The sequence below is a fragment of the Cannabis sativa genome, chromosome 2 (assembly GCF_029168945.1).
Source record: "Cannabis sativa cultivar Pink pepper isolate KNU-18-1 chromosome 2, ASM2916894v1, whole genome shotgun sequence".
In the NCBI taxonomy this organism is placed as follows: domain Eukaryota; kingdom Viridiplantae; phylum Streptophyta; class Magnoliopsida; order Rosales; family Cannabaceae; genus Cannabis; species Cannabis sativa.
The window spans coordinates 89,294,276-89,313,974 of NC_083602.1; the positions used below are offsets into that span (position 1 = coordinate 89,294,276).

Here is a 19,699-nt window from a genome sequence, read left to right on the forward strand (position 1 = left end):
TTATTCTTGAATAGATTATTCTTAAATAGAGGTTCTACTGTACTAAGCATCTAGGGTGCGCACTCTGATTATCTTTTTGACACATATATGACTTGAATTTTTACCTTACTTTATTCTCACTGTCACAATCACTCTCTTTTAAAATTTGATGTTCTCGTTAGCCACACTTTTCATTGGGTCCAAGCTCTGATACCAAATTAAGAAATATGCTCTATAAAAAATGAGTAATAGAATGACTTCTAAATTATTCAAATATTGTGATGGTCTAAAATTTTATTCGAGTCACTTGACACTATAGTATTGGCCTATAAGCCAACAAAGCTATTACTCTATACTCTTACATATTTTTGATCAATTTTATAATATTACATGACTTAAAAGATTATTTTAGTTATTCAATTTATCTACTTCTTATTGTTAAAAAAAATTATATATTTTATAGTAGTTTATTTTTTGTCTCATCTATTTTAAACTTAAAAATTAATTATTATGATTAAGATTAAGAAAATTATTTATATCTTTGAATTAATTTATATTTTTATGTATTATATATATAGGATCAAAATTTTAATTTAAAATTGTAAAAAAAAAATTATTATTTAAAAGAAAAAAAAAGAGAAAAAAAAAAAGTGTATGTCTATTAAAGTATAGCTCGCAATCCACATTGCAGTTGAAGACTAATAGTATATACTATGTTTATCAAAAACCCCACTTCAATATAGAGACATACTAAATCCACATATTAATCTCATTCCATCAATTCAAATAAAAAAATGCTCAAGTAAAATTCACAACTTTAAAGTAGTGAACCACCGAGTGTGTGGTGTAGTTAATTAGATGACTTTATGCTAAGTCTCTCATTTAGTTACTTTTCGGAGTTCAAGTCCCCATAACAACACTTATCCTATGCCTTAAAAGTGGCGTTCCTTTGAGAATAATAAATATTGTGCGCCCTATTAAATCATGATATCCATGCTTAGAAGAGCCTCGGTTGACAACTATTATAGAGAGACAGTGTAAAAGTAACAATTAACTATTCACTAATCTTCAAAATTACTATTAAGTCAAAGGAACAAGGATAGGAAGTGCACCACCCAATCCCTGTCAATAGTTATTAAAGAAAAAACTATAATTGTTCAAATATACGACATGTCGTTTCACTGAAGTTATACGATCGAAAAGTCTTTCCTTTTTACATTTTTGATTTTTTTTTTGTGTGTATAAGCAAGATTTCGAATTTCCACACAGAGCTTCAGTTCAAACCCCTCTTCGTCTTCTTCCTCCAGCCATGAAATCCTTCTCTCCTATTCTCCTTACGGCCTCACTTCTTCTTCTCCTGACCTTATCACATCACACCAAAGCTGAAGTTATAACCCTAACACCCGACACCTTCTCTGACAAGGTAACCAATAACCTAATTTATTTCTTAGATCCATAGCTTTTCAATTATTTCCAATCAAATTATTTTATTCTTCTTCTATTACTGTTTGAATAAATCTTTATATTGTATTTGTTTCTGATTGTTTTGTGTGATTGTGTATTGTCTGTAGAGGTCTATAGGAATTAATCTGATTCTGATTGTACTGGGTTATTACTCTTTGTTCTTGTATTAAAGTTTAGTGCTTGTTTCATTGTATAATTTAGGTGAAGGAGAAAGATACAGCTTGGTTTGTTAAATTCTGTGTTCCATGGTGTAAACATTGGTAAGTTTCACTCCTCTTTGACCCACCCAGATGGGTTTTTAAGTTCCTATCAATACATTATAACACTTTTTATTAATTTTTACTGATAGATGGTTATTGGTATTGGTACTGAATTAATATGATAACAGTAAGAATCTAGGGTCCTTGTGGGAAGACCTTGGAAAGTTAATGGAAAGTGAGGATGAAATTGAAGTTGGGGAAGTTGATTGTGCTACAAGTAAATCAGTGTGCACGGAAGCTGATATTCATTCTTATCCCACGTTTAAACTATTTTATGATGGAGAAGAAGCTGCAAAATATCAAGGTAAGACTATAAAGATTTGGGATAAGGATCTTATTGATGTTTTATGTTTAATTCTCTTTTTGTGTACAGGGCTTAGGAGCATTCTTTTATAACTTAAGTATGTAGCTAGATAGATGTCGTGTTCTCGCTTTAGTGTGTTTGCATATTGCTTGTTCTCTGTGCTTCTGGCTTTATGTGAAACTTCAATGCTTAGTAGTTAAAGGCAATATTTGAAAACCCTTATTCGATTTTGAACATTTAACGAATATATATGTTGTTTAAGCAGTTGAGTTGAGGGAAGACTTATTCAGTTAGGACTCTAATAGAACTTTTTATTATTGTACATAGGAAGTTTTATCACTATCATTAAGTATCTGTTTTTGGTTTGATTTATTGGATAGTTTTGTATTAAAGCCCCATCTTAGAGGATCACATTATCAACCACTCCTGTCATGATTAGACTGTTAGGATAGAAGTCTAGTTTGTTGTACTCTTAAGTAAGGCACATTTATAAGAAATGGCCTTTTAAGCTATATCGAAAAGGAACCATGTAAAACAACCATAGACATGAAGTCATTTTTATGTTTCTGTTAGTGAAATCTGTCTATTAATGAAATGCAGTGCTTATATCTCCATATTGAAACATACAGGAAAGCGACTTATCCTTTCCATTTCTGATTTGGTGAAACAATACTTTATTCTGGTATAGACATCTCAGCTTAGTAGCTCACGTAGTTAGTCATTTAGACTAGAGAATTTTCTCTAATTCTCTGGGAGAGTGGAGTCGTTCCGATAACATAGGCATGATAAATTACCTTTTTATGGAGTTCATGCACAGAATTAGTAGTGGTGACAATGACAAGATTGTAACATTGATAATAGGAGATGGTTATTGATAAATGATGATAATGTGAAAATATTGAATCTGATAATGTAGTTGTGCCAGCATGCTTACTTTATAATCTGTAAGTATTTGGTTCTATATTTTTAAAAAAAATCGAAGCATTGTATTTCGCTAAATGTTTTAGAAAGTGAGATAGAAATATATGATTTAATTTTTTTCCTCCATGCTTAATGATCAGGTCCCAGGAACGTTGAATCGCTTAAAACCTTTGTTTTAGAAGAAGCTGAAAAAGCAGCTACCAAGGCACATCTTGGACACGATGAGTTATGAAACTTCTTCAGGTAGGTACATCTGTTTATAGCAGAAACTTTTAAAATAATTTCATTCTGAATCTTTGTCAATATAATCTCGAGAATATTGAGTTGTATTTGAATTTTAGTTCAAACTTAATTTCGAGTTATCTTCACTTACTGGCCTTGCAGATCTTATGGATGACGATGCTCGATTTAGACATCTCGGAACAATTTTTATTTTATTGAATAGTGATACGAGGATGCAAACAAAAAAGGCTTTGATCAAATTTAACCCATTTAGGTGTAATTTGCACTGATGTGTTTCATCAACTTGCACAAACTATATAGTGTATTCCTTAATAGCAATTTTGTTTCAAATTTAATCAATCGTGTTTTGGAGCTGAAGCTGATAACGTACAAAATGCTTAATGCTTTCTTCTAGCTTTCTTGCCTTTTCAATTTCATTCACTACTCTGAGTTTGTGCAATTGGGTTGTTTGAGCTGTTTTTCGCCTTAGATTTTTAAGTTAGCTATCCTAACAAAGTTTTATAATTTCATATACAAACACAAGTTAACATAACAAAATTGATTTCTGAATTATGTAATGTTTTATAATTACTCATGTTCCAGCTAAGGTTCAACATCTAGTATGGCGTGTGATTTCTGGTACTCTACCAGCAAAGTTACAGCTCTCTAATAGACATGTGCATGTCGATCTCACATGTCCTTTGTGCAATAAGGCCCCTGAATCAATTCCTCATGTTTTATTTGGATGCGAGTTTGCTCACTCCTGTTGGAATATTGCAGCAGTTACTGCTGCTGGTGTAAATGAAAGTGAATTTTTTACTTGGTTCTGTGACATTTTGCAGCAGGGCAGTAAGCATATAGCAGAGGAAACTGCTATGATTTTGTGGCGAATTTGGTTGGCACGCAATGATATGTTGTGGAGTAAGAAGTCGACTACAGTTTCAGAAGTTGTCCGTTCGGCTAGGACTAATCTTGACACATGGAAAAATGCTCAAACAAAGGTTTTTACACCATTGTTGAATGTTAATTTCAGCAATGGAAGAGAGCATTGGGTGAAACCAGTTTTAACTAAGTTCAAGATCAATGTTGACGGGGCTCTTTTCGAATCTGAAAATCGATTTGGAATTGGTTGCATAATCCGAAATGGAGAAGCCAAAATGGTTGAAGCTTTTTCGAAAAGCAGAGTAGGAAGGGTCTCTCCAGAGATTGCTGAGGTGATTGGTGTAAAGGAGGCTTTGAGCTGGATAAAGAAGAAGGATTTATCTGATGTGGAAATTGAAATTGATTCTCTAGTAGTTGTTCAGGCTATTAATGGTTCAGTTCAAATGCCATCTCAGTTTGGCTTACTTATTCAAGATTGCCAAACCTTTCTTTCAGAATTAATTAATGTTTTTGTTTCTTTTGTCAAACGATCTGCAAATAGGGCAGCTCACTGCATTGCGATACGGTCTTATTTTATGTCAGATTATATTTATGATGAGCTTTCTGCTCCATCTGATTTACTTTTAATTGTAAAGGATGATAGTTTTTCAAGTTGATTAATAAAATTTCCCTTTTTTTTAAAAAAAGGTAGTTCATTTTCAGTCTGATCTCTCCTGAGTTGACTTATTAATTTTCCTTCATAAAAAAAAACACAATTAATAGGTAAATTTTAAGGAGTAATTAACATTTACACTCCGTGAATTATAACATTATTAGATTAGGTCCCCTTATATAGGACTTTGATCAAATTGTCAACAAATAGTGTATATTAAGGAGCAAAATTCAATTTTAATAACATTTTGATTACCAAGTTTTAAAAATACTTTTGTTCCTTAGTAATAACCTAAATCTATTTTTTTTAAAATTATGAGAGGATTAATTACAAAAGTTTTTTCTTGCCATATATAATGGCAATTTTTCTTATTTTAATGTTTGAAGAAATCAAAAACATTTTAATAAAACAAAGATTTTACAAAAAGACGGCCACATTTATACAGAACTCACATTTAAAGTTTCAAAACATTGAAAACATAAATACAAGAGTACGAATTCTCCACCACTATAATAAATCTAAATAAGTTTAGTTTTCAAAAAATTCAAAAAAGTGACAAAAATAACATTTAAGGATTAAATAATTAAAAATAATAAAAGAAACTAAAAGAAAATATAACACTTTAAAATTTAAATGTAGTTGTTCATCGACAATCAACTAGACAACTCAATTCTCAATGATATTAAAACCCAAAAGTTTAAACAAAAAAAAACAATAATAGGAAAACAAAAGTCGACATCAAAAGCTAAACCAACCTTGAAAAACAAGGCTAGTAAAACTTGCAATGCTAACCCATATAATTGTCCGCATATTAAAGCAAAACGAAATCGAAAAAGGCAAAGACACCAGAAACAAAACTAGCCTAACTATAAAAAGCTCCTTCCTAAACAGTAACACTTCACTTCTTCTTGGCGGCGGACTTGGTCACCTTGGCACCTGATGGGTCCTTCTTCTCCACAGCCTTGATGACTCCGACAGCCACGGTCTGACGCATGTCCCTCACGGCGAAACGACCGAGTGGTGGGTACTCGGAGAAAGTCTCAACAACCATGGGCTTGGTGGGAACCATCTTAATAATACCGGCATCTCCGTTCTTCAAAAACTTGGGCTCCTTCTCGAGCTCCTTTCCTGAACGCCTGTCAATCTTGGTTTGAAGTTCGGCGAACTTAACAGCAATGTGAGAGGTGTGGCAATCCAGCACTGGGGCGTAACCGTTACCGATCTGACCAGGGTGGTTCATGATGATGACTTGGGATGTGAAGTTGGCAGCTTCCTTTGCAGGGTCATCCTTGGAGTTTGAGGCGACGAAACCTCTCTTGAGATCCTTGACAGCAACATTCTTGACGTTGAATCCGACATTGTCACCGGGAAGAGCCTCGAGAAGAGCCTCGTGGTGCATCTCAACGGACTTGACCTCAGTAGTCAGACCAGTTGGGCCGAAGGTGATAACCATACCGGGCTTGATGACACCAGTCTCAACACGTCCCACTGGCACAGTTCCAATACCACCAATCTTGTAAACATCCTGAAGGGGTAGACGGAGGGGCTTGTCTGTGGGCCTCTTGGGCTCGTTGATGTTGTCAAGAGCCTCAAGAAGAGTTGGTCCCTTGTACCAGTCGAGGTTGGTAGACCTCTCAATCATGTTGTCACCCTCGAAACCAGAGATGGGGACGAAGGCAATTTTGTCGGGGTTGTATCCAACCTTCTTCAAGTATGAAGAAACCTCCTTGACGATTTCATCGTACCTAGCCTTAGAGTACTTGGGGGTGGTGGCATCCATCTACAAGAATCAAACAAGAGAAACATTTAGAACAAACAAACAATCAATCAATCAATAAATTGAACAATTATAGATTAAAGTTTCAAGTATTGACCTTGTTACAACAGCAAATCATCTGCTTCACACCAAGAGTGAAAGCAAGCAAAGCATGCTCACGAGTCTGTCCATCCTTGGAAATACCAGCCTCAAAACCTCCAGTGGTAGAGTCAATAATGAGGACAGCACAATCAGCCTGGGAGGTACCAGTAATCATGTTCTTGATAAAGTCACGATGTCCTGGGGCATCGATGACAGTGCAGTAGTACTTGGTGGTCTCAAACTTCCACAAGGCAATATCAATGGTAATACCACGCTCACGCTCAGCCTTAAGCTTGTCCAACACCCATGCGTACTTGAATGACCTTTTGTTCATCTCAGCAGCCTCCTTCTCGAACCTCTCGATCACACGCTTGTCAATACCTCCAAGCTTATAGATCAAATGACCAGTGGTGGTCGACTTTCCTGAGTCGACATGGCCAATAACCACGATGTTGATATGAACCTTTTCTTTTCCCATTCTGAAAAGCTGAAAAGTACCTAACACCAAATAAAACAGTTTATCAATAACTAAACCCTAAAAAACAACATACAACCACAGAAATGTAACAATAAAAGACTAAAACTCAGTCCCTTAGATGTTCAATAGATCTGTGATCATTTCCACAAATCATTACAGGTCTGTAGGCTCATCACTGTCACTACACTAACAATCAATATCATTTCCGAAAATAAAATATGACCTATATAGATCTATATTTTTAAAAACATGTAGTTGCTCATCCAGTAGACTACCATAATCACAAAACAAAATTATGGAATATATTTAAAAAAAAATAAGCAACACAGAACTCTAGCTTCTAGGGAACGAGTCATATGGGAATGAAGTAATCCTCAATGACCAGATAGCGAAGCGTTACATAACAACATGTTAAACACAAAGCTAAATCATTTTCAACATACAACACAGATCTAACCTACGATTTACTTTCATCGTAAAGTAAACCAGATCTATAAAGATTCAGCTTAAACCTAATCATCAAACGAAAATATACTTTCATCGAAAATATTCATGTATCTATAAACACTTCAAACTCATTTAGAAGTGAAGAAGATTCGATTTTCGCATACAAAAAAGCTCAAAACAAGATAGAAAATTCACATGAAAGATACATAACAATACTACGTAAAGATTCAAATACAAAAACAAAATATTAGAGAAAAGAGAGAGAGATCTATACCTCGAAGTGAAGATGAAGAATTAGAGTCTCTCGCCGACTTGGGTTGTGAGAAGCGAGAGAAAGCAGAGGATGATGAATGAGCGAAGTTTGAGAATTTAAAGGAGAACTTTAGTGCCCTTCGACTGTGGCTAGGGTTTCTTTCTAAACCGTTAGATAATTAGGGATCTGATCCAACGGTGGATATTATGTATTGCTAAGTATGTAGCAGGGCTTTGTATCTCACACGCCGTAACGTGCGCATCATCTTGTTGGCGTCTTCGTTAGCATATTCTTTTTCCTTTATTGACCAAAATACCCTTCATTTTCATTTTATTTAGGTTTACTTTTTCTCTTTTTTTTTTTCTTTTTTTCTTTAAAAATAAATTAATAGATGAAATTGCTATGATAAATAATGAAAAATATAATCAACATGACATTCTCTTTATTTCTTTTTCAATCAAAAATATTAGTTGTTTGGGTAAATATTATTTTGTTAAATGATAAAATAGACCCTATATTTTCCAAAAGGGTAAATTGCGACATAAATACATAATGTTTCAGATTTTATACACTTAAATGTCTAATGTTTATTTGTAGAGACAAAAATACATAATGTTACAATTCTCTTACAACGTTACTACTACTTCCGTTATTAACTCATAAATATAGACACATGGATGGCCCAAATACACTACATTTATTTATGAATTAACGGAAGTGGTAGTAACGGTGTAAGAAAATTGTAACATTAGATATTATTGCCTCTAAAAATAAACATTAGGTATTTAAGTGTATAAAATCTGAAACATTAAGTATTTGTGCCACAATTTACTCTTTTCCAAAATAGTAAAAATAGGTATTTGAACTTAATTTTTGACAACTTTTTTTTTTTTGAATATATAACCAATTTGAAGATAATTCCTAACACGAACCGATATAGAAAATGTAAACAGTTTTATCATAATGCATTTAGGTCGGATTATTATTAAATTTTATTTTGACAAAAAATTAGTTCAAGGTCTTATTTGTACCATTTTAGAAAATAGATGGTCTATTTTTTCATTTAACAAAACAGATGGTCCAATTTATAACTTTTACAAAACACATGGTCCAAAATGGCATTTACCCTAATTGTTTTTTAGTACTTCTTTTTTTAATATTGAGAGAGAAAGTTCTAATTTGAAAATTTTTATTGGCTATTTAATAACAAATATATAAAATACAATTCACCAACTTTATTTTTTTTTTATTTGTTGAGAAAAATAAAAAAAAATTATTAATAAGTAAATTAGATAATAGTCGATTACATGATGATAAATCGCTCAAAGAATAATCAACAAGATAGGCAAATACCGTTTACAAAAATAAGAAAGAAAAACTCTAATATCACCTTCAACTATAAGACCAATAAGTTACAAGCGTTGAAGCATAAAAAAAAGTGCAGAAAATCCTAATTTTTTAATCCAAATGAACATGTAACAAACTATACGTATCAATAGTTATCAGTCAAAATATTTCAATAAAAATTGGATAATAACAACTTCTATTATTCAATCGAGAATAAAATAAAATAATCAAATGACCAACCATAGCAATAAGAATTGTAAGAAACCATCACATCAAAAACTATAGGGCCAATAAGAATCTGCGAATCTCTGAACATGGACAAGACTAACATCTATTGCCATGAATAAACAAAGTCATACTACCATACTAACAAAATTATTTATGATTTTTGCCCCCGAACTATGACATATGTATTATTGTGCCCGTGGACTTTTCAGTGTTACAAATGATCCTTAAACTATTTATTGTAAATTGGTCATTCTGTCAAGTTTTGTCACACTTGGCAAACAAAATGATGACACGGTTGCTTAGTCAATTGTCACATCAGCGCCACATGTATAATTTTACATTAAAAAATAAAATTATGCATTTTTATAAATTATTAAACTAAAAATTAATCAATGATAAAGAAAATAACGTAAAATTAAATTAAAAAAAATAATTATTTTTTTCAAATTAATTACACATGTGGCTTTGACATGGCATTGACGTGGCAACTAGCTAAGAAGTCATGTCATTATTTTGTTTGTCGTGTGTGACAAAACATGACAGAATGACCAATTTACAACACTGTGAATAGTTCATGAACTATTTTTTAACGCGCTGAAAGGTTCAAGGAGCACAATAATGCATAGGTCATAATCTGGGGGCAAAAATCCTATATAGCCTTAAAATAAGAACAAAACAAAAAAAAATATTAATAAATTGAAAGCATCAAAACATCAACACAAGCCACACAGTGTGTTCGTATTTTTGAGAATTATATATGTTCGTATTTTTCTCGACATTTTTTCGATACGTTCTCGACGCGAATGTCCCAAGGTCAGGAAATGCCTTTCTTGATAGTTTTTTAATAGGTTCTCGTTTGTTTGTCAAAATGGCAAATGATTTTGCATTTGTAACAATTCTTAACATGTTATCTATGTGTTCTGGATTGTTTGTCGATAGTTTTTTTATAGTGTGTATAATTGTCTTTTCAAACTTACTTGCCCATGTTATTGACGATTTTTCAATTGGTTATCAATTATTTATCAATGACTGGCTGTTTCTTATTTTCAACAGTTGTCGACAATTTATCGATTGGTTCTCGATTGTTTGTCGATGTTGTTTCCAATTATTATAATTTTTGTTATTTTTGTTATTCTGATTCAGCTGTTTTTTGTTTTTATTGAATTGCAGGATTGCCCATGTTTATGGTGTTTGGAGTATTGAGGGATTTAATTAGATCTATAAAAGCGAAAGAAAGTATGACGTTGATGATTGAAACTAACGCAACCTTACCGTAAATGCACAATATTTTATATGAAGAGTTGGAGGTTTACTCATTGGAGTATGATTTAAAATTGGTGATAAAATAGTAACACAATCTCAAAATTGCGGCAACTGTGGCGGTTCGGTCCACAAGAGATCTACATGCAAAGCCCATGTTTAATGCATAGTTCAATGTTGCTTGGGATCCCTAAAACTGTTTCGGTTATATTTGCTGCTAATTGAAACTCCTATTGTGTGAAATTTTTGATATTTTTTTATGCTTTTAAAAATTTAATTGAAATGTGTTTTTTTGATGGTTTCTCGATAGAAATCGATGTGTTATTGATAATATTTCAGGTTAAGGCTCCAAATGTTGTCATTGCAATTTTTAAAATTTAATGATGGTATATCGATATGTTCTTGATGGTTTGTGTAATCCTTTAACAAATTTAGTAAAATATGTTTTATGATGGTTTTCTCAATAGGAATTTGATGTGTTCTTGATAATATTTTATATGGAGGGTCCAGATGTTGTTATTGTAATTTTTAAAATTTAGCTTTGATAACAAGAAAAAGTTACACTAATTGTCTCTAAATGTATAAAATTATACAAAATATTTTTAATACAAGGATGTTATTATTTTAATTTGTTATCCTGCTTTTTTAGCATGACTTTCGATAATAACAGGGTCCTGGACGTCATATTAAGGATGTGTCTCATCTACACTCATCTCAATCACTACCTCATAATCATTGTAAGTGATTGTCATGACATATGCTTCTTCATCTAGGCGAGAAAATAACACTCTCAAAACAATTAGTTGCTGTTGAAGAAATAAAACATAACAAATGTTAGAATCCTATCAAAAACATATCGACAACCAATCGAAAACCTATCAAGAAACAGAAAAAACACAATAGAGAGAAAAATACAACTTATCAATGATATCAACAAAAGTTAAATAATACAATAATAATAAAAATAAAATGCAAACGTAACAACGAAAGATGCAATACTAAATCCTATTGAGAACCCATCAATAATCAGCAGACAATCACCAAACATGACAACTAAAAAACTAATTCTTGATCCTATCGAGAACCTGTCGACAATATGTCAATAATTAAGCAACAATAACCAACATAACAACAACAAAATAAAATTCTTACTCTTATTGAGAACCTATCGATAACCCGCTGATAATCAATCGATAATACATTATAAATATATGTTACTTAAACTATCAAGAACCTATCAAAAAATTGTCGATAAAGGTCTTCCTTGGCCCTGGGACATTTAGCCCCTTATAATTAGTTAGCTCTCTATATTATTCGTTAAATCAAAATATGTAAAATCCAATATTAAAATTCACTAATAACAGAATGCTACATTTTATGGTGTTCGTTAGTATTTTTTAAAGAAAACATATATATTATTGACATTGTTTTAAGGACCTCACAGAAAGAAAGAAAAAATTATTTGTATTTTCTTAAAAGAGATTTTCATGGGTCCAAGTCATAATTGGAGGATTTTGTAAAAATAATTTTATGAAAAATTTTATTAGCAAAATAATTATGTATTCAACCAAAAATTACATTATGCACTTATAGATTTACACTGTGGGACTATTATTGGTCACATAGAGTAAATTGAGAGTAATTATTTTGCAAATTTTACTATTTCACATTGTTTTTTTTTCTTTTTTTGTGCTGAAATCACTATTTCACATTATTAGGTTGACAGATTTCCCTCATTATTGTGATATAGGCAATCTTCAAAATCTTGTGCTTTGGGTTAAAGAAGATCAATATGAGTAGGCAATCTTCACATTGTTTGGATGGCCATGCTTTGCATAAGTTATTTTAAAATGGAAAGTTATGTTAAGCAAGCATGCTTATTAGAGCTGCTAGTGTAAAAAGAAGTTCAATGGAGAGTGTGATTAGTAGTAGAAGAAAATAAAGGGGTCTCAAATCCATACTAGCATCAAACATAGCAGCAGAGCAGCTATTGTAAATTTGGTAGGTGTAGTGTAGGAGGAGAATGACAATTGACAATGACAACCATCCAAATCTCTTTTTTGGGTACCCTTTTGCCCAAAGCCATAAGGATTAGAATAGATGGGCTAAATGTTAGTGATGGGGCTTTGGCATTGTAGATTGGATTTTAAATACATCTCATATTGATTCTCACCAAAATGTCTGCTGAAATAACTTCTCTCTTTATGCAACTGTTCCACAAAGGCATATAACTACAACACTACATCAGCCTATTCAGAGAATTGCTCTTTGTCAAAGTTTGCAGATTTTTTTCCCTAATAGGCTTACTTGGTCTCGTTTATTTTGGTTCTTTTTCTTCGAGAAAATAGCGCCTCAAAGAACACCACCTAAGAGCAAAGAGCTCGGGGCCGAGAGCTAGAAATATCATTAATTCAAAGCATTAACCAATACACTCTTTCTGATACAAAGAGGAAATCCAGGACACCAGACTGTACTTGTAGTAACGTTTAAAGCAAATTGAGCAAGCAAAGGAAACAAAAATAATAATTTTATATGGTAGTAACTCCCTTCTAACTACCATTCATTTCATAAATATATGTATATATAAAATGAAATAAATAAAAAGGCTAAAGCTTATTATAACAAAGAAGCTAGATGGAGGGAGAGAGAGAGAGAGGACTAATCACCAGACAAGTTTACTGATTATATTACCTGATGCCAAAGAATAATAGGCAGCCACCATTTGGGGCATCAAACAAAACACCCCTACAATTAGGTATGTCAATATCTTCAATGGCAAGCAATAAACACAATTAAAGCTTAAATACCCAACTATTATTAGTATTAAGCAGTAAAGACAACCTACTTAATAAATATAATATTATTTTTTTTTCTTTTCAGCACACCCAAAGCTTAAAATTTTCAAATTAAATAAAATATAAGTACTATTGTTTGCCATCTCAGACTCAGAGTACCCACTACTTTCCAGGAAAGTAAGAATAAACAAAATAATGCTCAGTAGTGTGACATTATTAATAAAACACAAACCCAATCCACACACTGAGCCGACACTGCTTCATGGCCCCTAAAAGATAAACCCCTCTCTCTCTCTAGTATTACTATTTGTATATCTTATATTAAAATAAATAAACAAATATTCAGTTCAGACTCAGAGCAGCAGCAACTTGTGGGCTTTGGGCTTTTTTAGATGAGGAATTTTGAAATGAAAAAACTTGGTCTTAGATGTCCTAGAAAAATTAAACACAGTACATATAAGAGAGCCAACCTTTGGCCATTTCCCTAGGCTGGCTGGCTGCTCCCTTTCTGGAGTCCTGATCCGGTAGTGGAGATCTGCATCCAAAAGCATGGATCCGATTTTATGGTGAATCTGCATAAAGGGCAACTAACAAACTCCAATATGATCCATAGAAAAAGGATGATTAGATTGAAACCCAAGCAAGCACATGTCCCATGGCAAAAAATTCAGAAACTACTTGATGATATAGGACCTTCAGTTTAGAGGAGGATGACAGAAACTACAAGGCCAGAAAATCACATTCGACACGTATAAAATGTTTGTTTTAGTTATAGTAATACAACAATTACATGTCAAGCCAGAACAGAAGACAATACCATTTGGCATAGCAGCTTGAACCTCAGATACATTCTGTGTAAAAGGATTTCACTGTTACAGAAATTAAAAAAAAAAAAAAAATCTTCTGCATTCATCTACCTGCAAGCACAAAGAGCAAATGAGTTTTAGATCCCAAATTCAATGCTTATTCAATAAAAAGAAAATATACAAATAAATGAGTTGGATAGAATATAAACTTTCAACTAGAAATGGCAAATAAACAAACAAATAATAAACAACTAAAGATTGCCAAAATGAAGAGATCCTCAAAATAATAGTGGGATAGTATAAAAGAAATTCACATAACAAGAAAGAGACATTCCAACTGACTTATTATTGTTATTAAAAAAAATGGAATTCTGTAATTTGAACTTGTTTTCCGAATATTGTCCAAAAATGAGTGATGGGGTGGTTAAAGAAGCACCCCACTGGTTTTCGGCTTATAGTGATAAATGATTGTTCGAATGCATATCAATAGATTAACAAAATATCATACAACAACTTTAGTATGTATGCCTATGCCATGTGTTTTAAGCAGGTTCAAAATGTTGCAAACAATGAAACAATAATTAAAACTTAAAAGTAAAATGACCACCTGCAAACCAATAGACTCTGAACTCATGTCTTGACATTAAGTTATGATACTAGAATTGTTTTTTAGAAAATTTTGGTTGGGAGACCATATAAATCGGTAGATTATCATACACTGAACTGAATAACGATGACTATACCTGAATTTATTATTGTCAGTTGAATGTCCAAAGTCATCTTCAAGCACATGTAGAAGCTTCCTATACAAATGTCCATCCACAAGGTCTTTCTCTTGGAACTGCTTCAATAGCTTCATTGCATCTTCAATCCTGCCACTTCTGCATACCTCATCCAACACCGTTCTATATGTTATAGTATCAACTGGCCTCCTCTGTTCAATCATCTCCCACAGATACTTAATGGCCTCTTCAACATCTCCACTAAGAGCCAAAGCATTCACAAGTGAGTTGTAAGATTTACCACTAGGAATAAAGCTTTTACTCTTCATTTGATTGCATAACTCTATGGCGTTGTTCGTTCGGCCTTGAGCACATAAACCATGTATCAAATAATCATAGGTAAATGAGTTCGGAACGCAGTTATAGACCACACCCATCTGGTGGAATATTCTGAGAGCATCGTTGACATGAAGTGAAAGGACATAACCCTTAACCATGGAATTTAAAGAGAAGATATCTGGTTCAATACCATCATTCACCATTTGCCTAAACAAGCCTCTAACTGTGTCCATATACACATGGTTAATGTAAGAATTGTTTCCCCTACTCAAAAATGCAGCAAAAAGAGTATTATAAGTTCTAATTGAAGGTCGACAAGCCAAGTTCCTGCTGTTCTTCATGTGCTTATATATGTTGATAGCTCTAGTCAACTTCCTAGCTTCAGTGAAAAAATAAATAATGGTATTGAAAAGAGCCTCAGTACCCATATGAGAGATAGCAAGCACTTGGTTGACAACATCATCCATTTCCTCATACATTTCAGCCGCACCAAGCTTCTTTACGGCAATGTGATAAGTGGAAGCATCGTGCTTGAACCTCGGTTGCTGTGAGGCCCAATTGAACAACTCCAAACACACAAGAGGATCATCTTGCTGAGCCATTACATTGGCCAATTCTTCAGCTGTAAATCTAGGAAGAAGTTGGGACAGTGCCCTTTGAAACTGAGCTTCATCAAGAATGGGCTTATTACTAGCTTTCAATCTCTTACTAACTCTCCTTCTATAAGACCTACATATAGGCTTAGTTGAGTAAAAAGAACACAAGGTAAGCTGCTCAAATCCACGTTGCAATCCATTTGAAGAAATTTCGGAACATGGCTTGTGGCCCTTCGGTGCCATGAAACAAAAGTAAGGCAGCTTGTTCCCATTAACCAAATTTGAGTTACAGGACGATACAAAGTATCTTTTGAAGAAATACAGGTATTGACCAAATGGGTTTACATAATTAAGCCTACTAGCAAGATTCGAGTTTGAAAAACTGAATCTACGAAGAGAAATCATATTAAGACATAAACACACAAGCTACTGATTTTATGAATCAAATTTTCTGGCTAAACACAATAGGAAGAAGGGAAAAAAAGTATCAAAAATGTTACCAGCATTTTTGTTTTCAGATTGAGGAAAAGGAGAATCTAGGAATAAACTCAACAAAGAATGAAAGGAGATGATTCCTTTGATCAGATCCGTACAATCAGAATTATTTTATGCTGGACCTCGGACCTCACATCAAGGGAGATAAGTAATGATTGTGCTGTAGTTGGCCACATATGAATCAAGAATTTTCATGAGTTTGTATGAGAAAGAAACTCAGAGGCACACCAGATCTGAAAGTGGACAGCAAAAGCAAATGTTGTCTCATACTGTAGATGGGTTTGTAAGAGTTTATTTATTATAATTTATAAATATGATTTATACACTCACTTCTTATGAGAAAGAATAAAACAATTTAGTTTAAAGTATTAACTAAGTGTGGAATTTTAATAAACCTCCATTAATGAAAAAAAGATATAGAAATATAAATGTGGAACCTTTGTTTTCTTACGCTCTGTTATTATACTAAGCACAACAATTAGAAAGAAAGAGTAAACCAAAAGCCAACAAAATCAAGCAATTTGAATGCAATATTAATGAGAGTCAAATCAAAGAGGACTGAGTACTGAGTAATAATAATCCAAAAAACATAAAATTTATTCAAAATATTAAACATGTTTACGCAAGCATTTTATCAAACACTTAATAGACAAAGATAACAGAAACTATGAACACTTGTGCTAATTTCCTACCAACCAAGGCTTACAAATAATTAAAGTCTGTAACAGGGATATAGCTAATTACCACAGTAGAACAAGAGTTATGAATAATAAAGATGCATGGATGATTTTAAAACCATAAAGCAAAGAAAAAGTTGAAATATAGAGAAGAAAGAGAGGTAATTACCAGAAAATTGGAAGATCATACGGGTCAGATTCGTGAGAAGAATAATGGGTGTGCTCAAACTTTGTACTCTCTAAGAGAGAGAGAGAGAAAGAGAGATTAAAGGAGAAAACACTGAAAACAAACGAGAAATGCTACACCGGACATAGAATTAAGGTTGGTTGGTTGGTTGTTTGGTTAAGGATTATGGCCGGTTTGGTTAAAAGTGTATGATTTGGCAAAAAAAAAAGTAATTTTGTGTAAATTTACACTAAATTTTAAGTTTGTGTTGCAATAAATAAATATAAAATTTTGATGTAAAATTTAATATCTAATTAATATTTTATTAAAAAAATAAAATTTTATAATTTTATAATTAATTTTATTATTATTTTAATATATAAGATAATAAAAAAATAATATAAATATTTCATAATTTAATATGATCGTTAAATATACTAATAAAATAATAAAAATAATATAAATGTAAATGAAAAAATAATGTATTTATTGTAGTGTAAATTTTACATCATAACAAATATTGTGTTAAATTTTGCATAAAATTTACTATGTGCCAAATTTACATTATTTTTTGGCACACTATTGGAGCACATTTTTTGTTAAATAAGTTATATTTTTAACATTTTACTGTTTATTTATACTTTTATTGAAGATGCTCTGAAATAAATATAAATTTTTATTTATTTTTAATGAAAACTTAATTTTTAAAATTTGTAGATATCATTAAAAAAAATTTGTTGTGTATAATTAAGAATTATTTAAATTATATTAATTTTAAAAATAATTTTTCAAAATTTTTTTTAGGAAGCTATAAATTTTAACATTTTTAAAATGATTTTTTATTTTAGAATTGCTAAAAGGCACTTCTTAAGTGATGGGTTCTCTTTAATACAGGATAAATCTTCAAAATGCGACAGTGTTAATCTCCTAATTGAATCAAAGTTTTATATTCTCAATCTATATTTAATAATAGCTATACAACATATAGATTCTTACACCAATTACAAATTACTAATAAACCTTTACACTAGTTCATATGATAACAACTAACAACATCAATAGTGTCTAACACTCTTCTCAGTATCATATTATTATTAGTGTTATTAAGTATCGGGTCCCATATAACTTAAGAAAATAACTTTTAAGGAATATCGCTAACCAATCATAGGGCGCTACTTATAAAAGGTGCGGGGCACTAAGGTTGTTAAAAAAAAAATTACAAACCGCCCAACCCAAACTGAATAAACCGATAAAAATTACAACCCGAATAACTTTATGAAAAATTAAAACATCCAAATGAATATATTGGGTGGGTTAAATATTATTCTAACCCGCCCAAATAAATCAAATAAACCGATTTACATATTTTTTACTAAAATTATCTATTATATGATATATAAATTACGTTTAATAATTAAATTATTTTACACTTAAAATTATATTTTATAGTGTTTAATTTTAAATTTAGACTTTATTGTTGATACTGTTGATTGTATTTGAATATTGAAGTTATAATTTAGAATTTAGGAATATATTTTTTTCTTCTATTTTTTAAAAAATGTTGTTTAATACTTTAATGTTTATTTAAATTATATTTGTATTTTTTAACATTAATTTAAACTATAACCATTTTAATCTTGAAAGACATATACTATATATTTATTTTTTTCAAATCAATTATTTGAACACCAAAAAACTAACAATAAAAAAAAAATCAAGAATCGGTTTAAAATGAGTTAACCCGACCAAATCGCCAAAAATCATTAGGTGGGTTATACTTTTTTTTTAATTTTTTTATTAGACGGGTTACAATTAGATATTTACAAACCGACATTTATATTGGATTTGGATTGATAAAAATACACCATAACTCGATCAAACCGATCGATGTACACCCACTGGGTAGCACTGGTGCCCATAACAATGCTCTTTTAATTTTTATCCAAACACCCCTAGAAGAATTTTTTTAATTCTAAAATCTAAAAAAGAACTTATAAAAGCTAAGAAAACATAGTCATTGATTGAATCTTTGTTTTTATACATGGTATTGATTGGATTTTCTATTTTGTTAGCTTTTACATGTATAATTTATTTATTTATTTTAATTTTTTTATACATTTTTTGAAAAATAAGCATAAGAAAAAAATAATTATAAACAATGATATATCATTTTTATTTTCTTTCTTCTTCATTTTTCTTATTTTTTTTTTTATGAAAAATGTACAAAAATATAATTTTTTTCCCCCAAAAAAAGCCACCTTAACCTGTACCCAAAACCTAAAAACTCGATCACACAAACGGGCGAGTTCAATGTACTAATTCTATACACTTGAACTCGAAAATCCGAAATTCGTCAAAATTCACCCGATGTACACCTCTCCTTCAAATAACTCTCATGTAAAAGAAATTGTTGGGCATAAACTTTTACATCAACCTATATAAAAGAAATTGGTCCAATGCTTTTCCAGAGAATTGTTCACTTTTGCATCTAAATAAAAGAATCTATGAAAGAGGGAAAATACCAAAGAGCATCTAACATGTTTTTATG

At 31.6% G+C, this 19,699-nt stretch overlaps 3 protein-coding genes and 1 non-coding gene across 10 annotated transcripts; 1 reads left to right on the forward strand and 3 right to left on the reverse strand.

The window, feature by feature from the left end:
• Positions 1 to 1,199: 1,199 nt before the first annotated feature.
• Positions 1,200 to 6,466, forward strand: LOC115718488 (protein disulfide-isomerase 5-1). Its single transcript, XM_030647286.2, has 5 exons — positions 1,200 to 1,402; positions 1,645 to 1,703; positions 1,832 to 2,007; positions 3,069 to 3,171; positions 3,313 to 6,466. Exons 1-4 carry the CDS (start codon positions 1,289 to 1,291, stop codon positions 3,158 to 3,160), a joined length of 441 nt encoding a protein of 146 aa, XP_030503146.2. The 5' UTR covers positions 1,200 to 1,288; the 3' UTR covers positions 3,161 to 3,171; positions 3,313 to 6,466.
• LOC115719034 (elongation factor 1-alpha) lies at positions 5,288 to 7,966 on the reverse strand. 2 transcript variants are annotated; one of them, XM_030647915.2, is made up of 3 exons: positions 7,742 to 7,966; positions 6,559 to 7,040; positions 5,288 to 6,464 (listed from the first exon to the last, which is right to left on the reverse strand). In XM_030647915.2, exons 2-3 carry the CDS (start codon positions 7,018 to 7,020, stop codon positions 5,583 to 5,585), a joined length of 1,344 nt encoding a protein of 447 aa, XP_030503775.1. In that variant the 5' UTR covers positions 7,021 to 7,040; positions 7,742 to 7,966; the 3' UTR covers positions 5,288 to 5,582. The 2 variants fall into 2 exon arrangements, with proteins under 2 accessions (XP_030503775.1, XP_030503776.1); XM_030647916.2 differs by having other exon boundaries at positions 6,559 to 7,029; positions 7,742 to 7,896.
• LOC115721615 (small nucleolar RNA SNORD25) lies at positions 7,121 to 7,203 on the reverse strand. The gene has a single exon (XR_004012623.1). It is a non-coding gene; the product is annotated as a small nucleolar RNA SNORD25 (small nucleolar RNA).
• A 3,078-nt stretch (positions 7,967 to 11,044) lies between the features above and the next one.
• Positions 11,045 to 17,414, reverse strand: LOC115719413 (pentatricopeptide repeat-containing protein At2g27800, mitochondrial). 6 transcript variants are annotated; one of them, XM_061108896.1, is made up of 6 exons: positions 17,155 to 17,414; positions 16,314 to 16,541; positions 14,900 to 16,201; positions 13,821 to 13,885; positions 13,247 to 13,300; positions 11,045 to 12,949 (listed from the first exon to the last, which is right to left on the reverse strand). In XM_061108896.1, the coding sequence occupies exons 3-6, from the start codon at positions 16,054 to 16,056 to the stop codon at positions 12,873 to 12,875; spliced, it is 1,353 nt and encodes a 450-aa protein (XP_060964879.1). In that variant the 5' UTR covers positions 16,057 to 16,201; positions 16,314 to 16,541; positions 17,155 to 17,414; the 3' UTR covers positions 11,045 to 12,872. The 6 variants fall into 6 exon arrangements, 3 of the variants coding, with proteins under 3 accessions (XP_060964879.1, XP_030504316.2, XP_030504319.2); XM_030648456.2 differs by having other exon boundaries at positions 11,046 to 12,949; positions 14,900 to 16,541; XR_009685915.1 differs by lacking the exon at positions 11,045 to 12,949 and adding an exon at positions 14,168 to 14,267 and having other exon boundaries at positions 13,218 to 13,300; positions 14,900 to 16,541; positions 17,155 to 17,395.
• Between the last annotated feature and the right edge of the window lie 2,285 nt (positions 17,415 to 19,699).